This window comes from Pongo pygmaeus, chromosome 23, assembly GCF_028885625.2.
Source record: "Pongo pygmaeus isolate AG05252 chromosome 23, NHGRI_mPonPyg2-v2.0_pri, whole genome shotgun sequence".
In the NCBI taxonomy this organism is placed as follows: domain Eukaryota; kingdom Metazoa; phylum Chordata; class Mammalia; order Primates; family Hominidae; genus Pongo; species Pongo pygmaeus.
In genome coordinates this window covers 33,922,706-33,933,463 of record NC_085931.1, presented here as the reverse complement: position 1 = coordinate 33,933,463, position 10,758 = coordinate 33,922,706, and the positions used below count along the sequence as shown (strand labels likewise).

Genomic DNA, 10,758 nt, shown 5'->3' with positions numbered 1-10,758 from the left:
CACAGCTTCCAGGGGCTGTCTTGCCATGTCCCTTCCCAGACCTGCCTGGATTCATGCCAGGCCACCCTCCACAATTTGCTGAGGGAGGCCCCAGGGTCCAGGGCACCCAGCCTGCTAACTAGCCCCTGGGGGTACAGGGAGAACAGCATGCTGTGTGGGGGATACTACTCTCTGCCCGTACCTAGGGCCCTGTGGCGGCCACAGGCAGCACTGCTTATGCAGAGGCACTGGGGTGAGAAGGAATAGGGTGCAGTAGTGAGGGCTCCACAGAGGGTGGAAGGGCTGCAGGGGAAGCAGGGAAGCCACGAGGGCCTCAGATGCCAGGCTGCAGAGGTGGACGGGCTGGCCAGCTCCTCTCCCCAGCCTCCTACTGTAAAATGGGAGAGGATCCCAGCCCTGCTGATTCATCCACTCACTCCACGGCAAGACAGCCACTGACAGCTGTGTCCTGGGGCCCACCCGGGCCTGGCCTCTCTGAAGGCTAGCACTCAGCATGCTTAGTGCCACACTCGGCCCAGGAGAAATGACCCAGCCCTGGGCTCAGAGACCCCACAGTGGGTGGATGGAGAACAGAGTCATTTAAATACAGGGTGCTGTGGAGGAGGGGCTCGAGGTCCCCAGTGTGGGATGGGGCGGTCATGGAACGTTTCCCTACCCAAGTGGGAAAAGTGTGAACCACCAGGAAAATGGCGGGGGTCGGGGGGAGAGGAACTATGCAAAGACCCAGAAGGATGAAGAAGACTGTGGGATTAGAGGAGGTTAAAGACACAGACAGACTCGGACATGGTGGCTCATGCCTGTAATCCCAGCACTTTGGGAGGCCAAGACAGGAGGATCACTTGAGGCCAGGAGTTCAAGACCAACCTGGGAAACACAGTGAGACCCTATCTCTACAAAAAAATAAATAAATAAAAATAAAAAAAAATTAGCCGGGCATGGTGGTGCACACTTGTAGTCCCATCTACTCAGCAGACTGATGTGGGAGGATCGATTGAGCCCAGGAGGCAGAGGCTGCAGTGAGCTATGATTGCACCACTGCACTCCAGCCTGGGCAACACAGCAAGATCCTGTTTATAAAAACAGAACAAAACAAAAAAACCCAGCTTGAGATGGCCAGGGATTTCCAGAGGCCCTAGGTGGGCCGCCTTGGAGAGCAAGGGAGACCCTGAAGAGCTCGCATGGAAGGGCCAGCAGCTTGGGGCTGGAGATGCCACCTGGATGGATTCCTCCAGCTGTGTGGACTAGGGGACAGGGTGAGGAGATAATGGCCTGGACTACGGAAGGACGTCGCCCTGAGCCATTGAAAAGGGCTGTGGGGTCCACGACCACTCCTGGCCTTCCCTTGACTATGATGGAGACAGTAGCTTCCAGTGTAAAATGTGAGCTCAGTTCCTGACTCCTGTCTAGCGGGTGGTGCCTGGTCTTTGGCTGGCGATGCTCTATGTCACCTATGCCCAGAAACTGGGCCATGCCCACAACGTCGTCGTTCCCGCAGGGTCCCCTGGAAACCGGGCTGCCCGGGACCCGGCCCTGCCGGGGTTCCCTGCGCCCCAGGCCGGAACCCCCAGGGCTTCGGTCGTTCCCACAGCCGTCCCGCGGGCCCCCTCCACGGTGCGTCGCCTGGGCCCCAGCGGTCGCTAGGCTGCAGCCTGGGGCTCCCGGCCATCCCGGGCGCTGGTGGCGGTGGAGGCAGCAGGGCGGATGGCGGAGCCCGGCCGCCCGTGGGCCCAGGCGCGTAGTGCGTACAGAGCCAGCGAGGTGCTGCGGCGCGGCCCGGGCCGCCGGCGGGACCCGGGGCCGCAATCCAATGGGCCGGGCCAGGAAGACGCCCGAGCCCCGGGCCGGCGGGCTCGCCTGCGCGGCCAGCTCCGGGCCGAAGCGGCTTCGCGGTCCGTGGTGGAGCGTGCGGGGGCCGGGGCGGCGGGCGCGGGCGAGAGGACCGGCGCGCACAGCCGCGGCTCCGTGTGCTCGGTATGCGGGGAGCCCCGCGGCGGGGCCACCTACCCGGCGGGGGTCCTGGAGGTGAGCGAGCGGCGGCTGCAGGAGGGCCTGGCCGCAGTGCGCGAGGAGCTGGGCGCCGGGATTGAGGCGCTGCGCGCGGAGCTTCGAGCGGAGCTTAACGCCCTGCGCGCGCTGCTGCTGCCGCCGCCGCCGCCGCCGCCGTCCCCGCCTGCCCGCCGCGAGCCCCGCGCCGTCCCCCGCGCCGCGCCCCGCGGCCCGACCCTGCTGCGGACGCTCGGCACCGTGAGCGCCCTGGTCGCCGCCTCCAGGCCCTCAGACGACGCCCTGGACGGCCCAGCAGAAGGCGGAGCGCACCGAGCCCCGGCCAGGAAGAACCACAAGAAGATGCCAGTGCCGCCTGGGGCCCCGCAAGGTGGCGGGGACTGAGGGCGGCCGCACAAGGGCAGCCTAGGCGAGGTGCGGAAGGCGTCGCGCTGGCTACTCTGGTACCCCCAGGACGGGGCAAGTGAGCAGATCGGTCCCCCTCGTGGAGCGTGGCTCTGAGTCAGAAGGGTGCCCGGGTGCCGCCAGTTAGGGCTCCGGTACTGGAGGGAGGGGGTGGGCGTGGGACGGGCGGAGGGTGGGCCACGTGCGTCTGGGGAGTGCGGATGGCAGCCGGGGTCCTTGCCAGAGCCTGAGTCCGGCTAGAGAACGGGGTGGAGCCCCTTTGGACCTCAGAGCTGGGCCTTTGGGCCTTGGGTCTGGGTCAGGGCTGGGTCAGCCTCCAGGGGAACAGCCGAGACTCCCCTTCCTTGGAGTGACTGCAGGTTCTTTTTCTTTCAAGGTCTCAGTGAGGAGGCAGGGTCTCCACGCACTGGAATAGTGTCAAACCACACACAAGGGCACAGAACCCAGGGACACAGGGCGGCTGAGACACGCAGCTGGTGATGTCCCTCAGGACGGTGTCAACCAGTATGTAATCACATTCCACACGGTACCCACCTGGACAGCGGCCTCCGGTCAGCCTCACTCTGACGCAACCCCCCTCTCACTGGACAGCATCACCTGGGCACAGAGCCTCACCTAGTCTGTGTCCCGTGGACCCAGCTTTGCTTTGGACAGTGACACCAAGAATACTCACCCCTTTACTTAGCTAGACCACAGGCAGCCACCTGGACACAAACATCTCTCCAGAGTCACCCTCCACGCAGACTCCACAGCAGAACTCCCAGGGAGGCACTGGGGCATGGCTTCGGAACACCAGGCAGCCCTCCGCGGTGCCCAGCACCGGCTCAGCCAGGGCAGCCTGCAGCGGAGCCTGGAGCCAGCAGCTTCTCATCTCTTGGCCTCGGGAAATGTAGCTGGAGTCATCATTTAGCAGAGCACAGTGTCCCTGGGTTGGTCACCCAGCTTAGTTTTAAAATAAAATAATGTAATCTTGGTCTAATGGTGGAATTTCTGACTGCTAGATTTTCTCCTTCCGTCTGACCAGGGGATTCTGACCAGGGGATTCAGACACCAGGGGATTCAGACATCCTCACCCTGAGGATGAGGGTGGGGGCCCTTCTCCCTCAGAGAGGAACCTGGAGAGGCCCGGGTTCTGGTAAGGTAGGAGAGGGTCACTCAGAGGGCTCCCACGGAACAGACAGGCACACTGAGGCCTCAGCGGGATTAGGGCAGGAAATGCCCATCTTGCAGTGGGGGACCGCGCCAGCTCACGCACCCACCCCCTCCAGGCCACCTTAGGCTAAGGTCACTCTGTGCATTATTTCATTATTTCACAAGGAGGGTCGCCCACGGTTGACAGAACCACAAGCTGAGCCCCAGGCCCATCAGAGCACATTGCACACCTGCTAGGGTGGGGGAAGAGCGGGGGTCTGCTGCGGGGACCGAGGCTCTGGGGGAGGCCAATACTGCGTGCCCCTTAAGAGGCTGCTGTGGGCCGGGCGCGGTGGCTCACGCCTGTAATCCCAGCACTTTGGGAGGGCGAGGCGGGCGGATCAGGAGATCGAGACCATCCTGGCTAACACGGTGAAACCCTGTCTCTACCAAAAATACAAAAAAATTAGCCGGGCGTGGTGCCGGGCACCTGTAGTCCCAGCTACTCAGGAGGCTGAGGCAGGAGAATGGCGTGAACCCGGGAGGCGGAGCTTGCAGTGAGCTGAGATTCACTGCACTCCAGTGATGTCACTGCACTCCAGCCTGGGCGACAGAGCGAGACGCCGTCTCAAAAAAAAAAAAAAAAACAGAGGCTGCTGTGGGCGGAAGTTATCCGTGAGCGGTATGGGGTGAAAGTGGGAGGGTCCAGCCTGGGGCACGGTGTGGAACAGGGTCATCTGAGGGTGCAGGGCAAAGAGATCAAAACGGGGTGGAAGAGGGGCAGCGCCTGCGGGAGGAGCCAGACAAGGCCCGGTGAGGGGTGTCGGGGGGAGGGGGGACGGTGGCTCCACCTGCACCCACCGGATGGGTATGGGGTCCTCGAAGACGGTCCAGAGCACCGCGCGCTCGCAGTCAGGCGGGGTCAGCGACCTAGCGAAGCGATAGTAGCTCGAGGTGTTCGGCCGCATCGACGCCAGCGGGAAGGTGGACATCAGATTCACTGAGATCCCCGGGCAGCGGAGGGAGGGGGATTGGAACCAGCCTCCCCGTGCCCTGCTGGCGCCATCCCCAGCAACCCCCGCCCCCCGAGCCGGAAAACGACCCGGTGGCTCCTCACCCGGCTCAGGCACCTTCCTCAAGCCTGACACTATGGCGCAGAAGTTGGTGTTGCTACAGTCCTGCTCCTGGGAGGGGCTCCAAGTGCGAGGGGTTCTGAGTGGGGGAGTCTCTGAAGAGGGAACTCGGCTGGGGTACACTAAGCAGGAGGCTCCCAGTGGCAGGAGGCATCTGGCATCTGGGAAATGGGCTGGAGGGTTCTCGCCCCCACTGGCCCTGCCGATTCAGGCATTCCCACCGCCCCATCCTCCCACACAGATCCTATAGACCCTAGAGATCCCCGCACAGACTCCACAGGCCTGGCCTGTCCACTTCCAGGATCCCCATGGACCCCTTTTTTGGAAACATACATAGAATCACAGCCCCGCCTTCACCGCCAGCAGCACCGCCAGCAGCACTGCCAGCACTGGAGCCCATCACCATGGTGTGGCGCCTCCTCCATGCTCTGGTACTTTGTGTTACTGTGGACCACGTGCATCTGGGGGGAGGCACAGATCGTGGGAGATACCCAGCTGCCCCCACCTTGCTCTCTCTCACCTCCGTGGGAGCACTCCGGCCACCCGACCTTGTGCCCGAGTCTACCTCCATATCCTGGCGCTGCCTGTCCAGGCTGTGCTCCGAGTCTACTCGCCTCGGGCCCCCCCACCAGTTGAAGTGCAGCTGCAGTGTGCGGTAGACAGGCAACAGCAGCCCAGCCTCCCAAATCTCCAGGTGGTTCTGAGGATCAGTGTCCATTCAGAGTAGCAATGAAGGGGAGGAGGCACACGACACCCTCTCTACCTCAACACCTGCCCACCTTCTGCCATTAGGGCACAGGGTATGAGCAGAGGCCCTTCCTCAGGCCAGGCTGCTCCCCAGTGGGGCCCCATTGCCTCCATGGAATGGAACCCATGGTGTCCAGGGCTCCTGCTGGTCAGCAGAGCAGAGCTCCACAGACTGCAGGGGAAACCCTCCCCCCCACACCCAGCATGGCATGGAAGAGGGCAGAGGGCAGCCCTCCTGGGGTGGGGCTCTGAGCCCAGCTGTGTGTGGTCAGGGATCCTGGCCCTGCCAGAGACCCTGACTCCTGGTCCTCAGGGGCCATGGCTGGTTGTGATTTGTAGGGTGGGACCTGGCACCTACATAGAGGGCGCATCTTTACTGCTGTGTGAGGATGCTCCTTTCATGTGAAGCTAGCCCCTGTGGAGGGTTTTTGGCCCTGTAGGGTGTCTCAGCTCCCGTGTGTAGGGGGTCCTGGTCCCTGTGTACATGCAGGAGCTCTCATGCCCTGTGTGGGGCTCCTGCCCCTGCCTAGGAGGGGTCCTGACCACAGGGTGCTGACCTGTGTGGCTGTCATTCTCCAGGGTCCAAGGGCCTGGAGGTGCTGAATCATAGCCTTGGAAGGTGAAGGGCCCTAGGGTAGAGTTCCGCCGGACCCTGTGAAGGTCAGTGTCGATGGGGGACTGGCCTGGGCCCCCACAGGCAGGGGCCAGCTTCTTCCAGTGGGTGGGGACTGTGGGAACAAGAACTGGGGCCTTTGGGGTGGGGTCAGGGAGGCAGCCTGGGGGTGCAGCAGAGAGTGGCCCCCATACACCCAGAGGATAGCCCAGCCTCAGGAAACCCAGCTGCCTGCTTCCCCCACACCTGAACAGGTCACAGCGCCCCCCTTCTCTTGTACCCTGCATCTGACCTATCCATCTAGTCTCCTGGTTGGCTGCCCCATGGTGAGATGAAGGCGGAAGGGTCTCCGGCACACAGTTGCACACCCACCCTGGGACCTCTATCACATGCACACGCTTGGGCTGGCCACAGTAACAGGCACACCAGCCTTGACTGACTCGGGACCAGTGATCACAGCAGGCCCAGACTCACACACAGGGGGACAGTCACGCACTTGCACCTGATGCCCAGTTAGTCTACTGGGGCAGAGGACTACAGACGGAAACCTGCAAAGAGCACAGAGTGCAGGGTGCAGACTGTCTCTTGGCCACTCTTGCACCACTGGCACATGCTCTGGTGGTCCCAGGACACAGACTGATCTCACACAGCCTCACATGACACTCTGTCCTCACCACACTTGGGGTCCTGGGAGTCGTAGCACCAGGCACCTCTAGAGACAGTGGGCAGGAGGCTGAGCTGAGGGCCAGTCATCTGGGCCCTCTCCAAGCCCCATCCCATCAGCTGTGGTCCAAGAATGAAGTAGGTCAGGGGCTTAGGCCAGGGGAGGCCAGTGAAGAACCTTCTCTCCTGTCACCCCTACCCCAGTATTTTCTCTCCCCAGTCCCTCCCCACTCCCAGTGGCAAGACCTAAGGGGTGGTGGAGCATGGCAAGAGGGTAGATTGGAGACCAGACGGGCAGAGTCCTGGTGCTCACTCTCAGAGTCTGCGCCACACCAGCTGCACCGCAAGGCGAGCATGATGCCAGGGGTGCGCGTGGCTCAGTGGCAGCCACAGCTAGGAAGGACTAGAAAGTGGCTAGACCGAGGAGCCAGGCTGCTGGGCTAGGGGCGTGGCTGTTGAGGAGAGGATGGGAGGGGTCAGTGCCCAGGCAGGGCCACCAGGAAGAGCACGAGCGCTCCAAACTCACCCAGGTGTGCTCTGGTCCCAGGGCTGCACTGACTGCCAGCAACAATCGCTGAGGTTAATCCTGCAGGGGAGGGGTGACCTATTATTATCCCCACTTACAGTCCAGGAAGCAGAGGCTGGGGACCAGAATGACACACCAAAGCCACCAGCAAGAAAGGTCAAATAGTGAGGGCACCTTGGACCCCAGCGCCCATGACTTTCGGGGCAAGGATGGGAGGAAGGTGTAGGATGTCTCTTGCCCCACTGTGGGCCCGGAACTGCCACCCCATCCCAAGACCACAGCCTCCCTCCTACCCAGGCCCCCTGCGGATCCAGGCCAAGACGGAGTCCTGCAGGAGGTCAGAGGAGGGGACTTCTTTGCACCCCACGCCTCTTTCCAATCACCAGAGAGCAGGGCCCTACCCACATTGGGGATGGGAAGACAGCCCCTACCCAGAGGCAGGGCTCGGGGCTCTGTCCAGAGTGCTGACAGTGACCTGTGCGCCCGGGACTCAACACCACCACTCCACTCCTGCCCCAGCAGATGGGATAAAAAATGAGGGGCCACATCCTTGAGGCTCCCATCCCTGCCAAGGGACTTACCAGTTCCTTTCCTAACCCTGACCCCTCTTGTGTCCGGCCGCAGGACTTCCCCCCAGTATACACACCTGGAGTGCCCCCAGAGCAGGGCATGCAATCACACTTCCTGGACCCCTACCCTCTGAGACCTAGAGATGGCACTGCTGGACATGAGCGAAGAGGCCCCAGAGGACCTAGGCTACTTTGTAACACTAGGTGGCTTGGACTGGAGGGAGGGGCTGTTTCCAGCCACCTGGATGATGAGGGGAGCTTAGAGGAAATGGGGCTGATGGCCAGGTTCCAAGCTCTGCCCTACCACCCCGTCCCATGCTAGCTCTCAGATGGTGTCAAGCAGCCCTGCCTCTATGTGGATCCTGTGCACGTCAGCAACACCTGCCAAGGCAGCAGCCAATGCCCTGAGCAGGGCTGGGTGCTGCAGGATAGCTGTAGGCAGCTCAGGGCTGCTGCTCTCCCTGCACACCCCAGCTGGGGGCTCCAGGCTCAGCTCTGCCTGGTCCTCAGGGGGTTTGATGGATGCCAAGGGCTGCAAACCCTAGGAGCATTCTGCTGAAAGGTGGGTACCTAGCCTCTTCCACCTTAGCCTGTGGCAGCCGTGGGGGTCACACCAAGGACTGACCGTGCCTCTTCCAGAACACAAGTTTATTTGGCATTTGGATGAAATGATTCTCACAGCATCTTAAGAAAAGTTAGTGTCAACCCAACCAAAAACTAAAAACCCTTAATGAAAGGAAAACATAAAAAAACAGGCATCAAGACAATGTACAGTATCAAATCCCACCTCCACATGGCAGGTCAGAGGGCATCTGGGCTCTGAGAAACCGTGGCAAGGTGGTCCTGGGGGAGGAGGACCCCTGGAGCACAAGGTTCAGCAAGGGTGACCCCGGGACTTGCTGGTCAGACTGGGGGCTGCAGCAGGCCTTGCAAAGGGGGCATTCTGGATGGCGGTGCAAGGACAGATGAGCGAGTCCAGCTCTCCTCATGCCCCCAAGGGCCTCCTGGAGCCACAGTGGCAGAGGTGTTCCAGGCAGCCCTGCCATGTGGACCTTCTGCCTGGCCCAACGTGCCAATGGCCTGAGTGCTTGTGGAGGCCCATGGGGAAGGGGCCACCCAGCAACCCCTGGCCAGCCCAAGGCCCACCCTCTGCAGCCTGCATGGTCCACTTTACCCCGTTTCCTCACTGCCCCCTACATGTCTGACCGGCCCCTAATGTTCCTCTGGTCCCCAAAGGAAGCATCCCAGTCCCACACGTCTTGTGCCAGCCACCCTGTCCCGCACACACAGTTCTGAGGCCCAGCAGGAACCCTCTGAGCTCTCAGACTCAGGCCCGTGGGGGACTCTGCTGCATGGTCCTCGGGCCCTCACTGGTCACCTGGCACCCATAATGCACATGCCTTCTGCTCTGGAACCTGGCTGCCCTGTCCCAGTGCACGTGGGATACACAATGTGCTTCCTGCTTCGTCCTCTGCAGCCAGTGGGGGACTCTTGTGGCCAGGACTTCCTTGTTAAGTAGCAGCCCTTCTCCAAGGGGAGTACAAGCCTGCCCGCACACAGCCTCCAGCATCATGCTCCAGCAGGACAAGCTCAGGGACGGGCAATTCAGTGACAAAACTCACAGCTCTGGACAGCTCTGGCACAAAGGTCAAGTCTGTCTGTGGGCAACTCAAGATTCTCATTCCACACGGGATGGAAAAAATGGGTCTCCAGCCACAGTGTGAGAATGTGTCAAGAAGTGGACTGTGCATGGAGTCCGTCCCTGAGCAGCGCCACAGAACTGCATGCTTCAGCCAGGCCTCCCAGGTGCTGCCCCTGCTGGTCTGGAAAGACTGAGCGAGACAGCACTGCCTCAGCACAGCCCAGGATGCATCGATGACCCTGGAAGAGTGGGCCCCCACTGACCTGCTAAGTCCCATGTGCCACCCTCACCTGCAGACGCTTGGCCACATACACACACAGACACACAAACATACAAAGGAAAGATCCAGACATTCAACGTAGAAGAGATATGGATGTGCTAAAAATCGCACAGAACCCGCTTAATCTCCAAACCTCAGAAATGTTAAAGGCCTTGTGTCAGGCAACAAGACCACTGCCCAGGAGCAGGCAACAGGGTCCGTCAGGCAAAAGGGTGCCAGGAAGGTCTCCTGGCCCCTGCGCTGCTGAGGAGGGGCCGGAAGGTGTGCATGCGGCCGCTGGGCACTGAGGTGCAGCAGTGGAGGTGATGTAAGGAGTGGACTTTAAGTAGATAGATGCAGCCCAGGAAGGTGGTTTCAGCCACCCCTCCTGCAATGAAGCAACCCTTTATGGCACAAATGGGACTGGGGGCAGGCCCAGGGGCAATTCAACAGGAGGCAAGAGCCCAGGGCTCCAGAGTAGAGAGACAGGAGGCAGCTCAGTCCCCAGACCCCAGCAGAGCATCTGGGGCCTCGGCCCCACTCCAGAGCTTCTTCCTGAGGGAGCCATGCACAGCAATGCTGGGACGAACTGACGGGGTGGGGTCAGGCCTCCTGCCGCAGAGCTGGGCTGCAGAGCCCAGATGGAAAGACACAGTGAAGAGCTCAACCTCTTTCCAAGCTCTCCTTCTCAGGGCTTCAGGTTCCAGAGCCCCAGGGGAGCTCCCAGCCAGGGGCAGGGTCACCTTGATATTCACAACCGGGCTTGTGGGGGCCATCTTTAGTGCAGCCGTTGTGGCAAAGTCAAGAGGCTGCCTCCCTGAAGCAGACCCACTGCCTACACCACACTGACAGTCCAGAGGCCCCCTCCTAAGGGCAGCCAGCAAGGGGCACCGTAGCAGCTCCCGCTGTGCCCGTCCCAGACTGGGTCAGCAGGTCTCTCTGGACAGCGCACTGCACCGAGCAGGCCCACCAAAGACGCGTCAGGTATGGCCATGGCCCACAGTACCTTCTTCATTCCCTGCCTCTAACATGTGTGGTCTGAATGAATTTTGTCACTCTTCTGCCA

The 10,758-nt window shown here is 61.4% G+C and overlaps 1 protein-coding gene across 2 annotated transcripts; it reads left to right on the top strand.

Moving 5' to 3' along the window:
* Positions 1-1,701: 1,701 nt before the first annotated feature.
* On the top strand, positions 1,702-3,378 carry LOC134739232 (protein FAM246A-like). Of its 2 annotated transcripts, none has more exons than XR_010125838.1 (2): positions 1,702-2,467; positions 2,786-3,378. XR_010125838.1 is itself a non-coding variant. In XM_063662690.1 (2 exons), the coding sequence occupies exon 1, from the start codon at positions 1,702-1,704 to the stop codon at positions 2,386-2,388; it is 687 nt and encodes a 228-aa protein (XP_063518760.1). In that variant the 3' UTR covers positions 2,389-2,418; positions 2,786-3,378. The 2 variants fall into 2 exon arrangements, 1 of the variants encoding a protein (XP_063518760.1); XM_063662690.1 differs by having other exon boundaries at positions 1,702-2,418.
* Positions 3,379-10,758: the final 7,380 nt, after the last annotated feature.

Coding starts and splice junctions, on each gene's coding strand:
- LOC134739232 (XM_063662690.1), top strand. CDS start 1,702: ATGGCGGAGCCCGGCCGCCCGTGGGCCCAGGCGCGTAGTGCGTACAGA.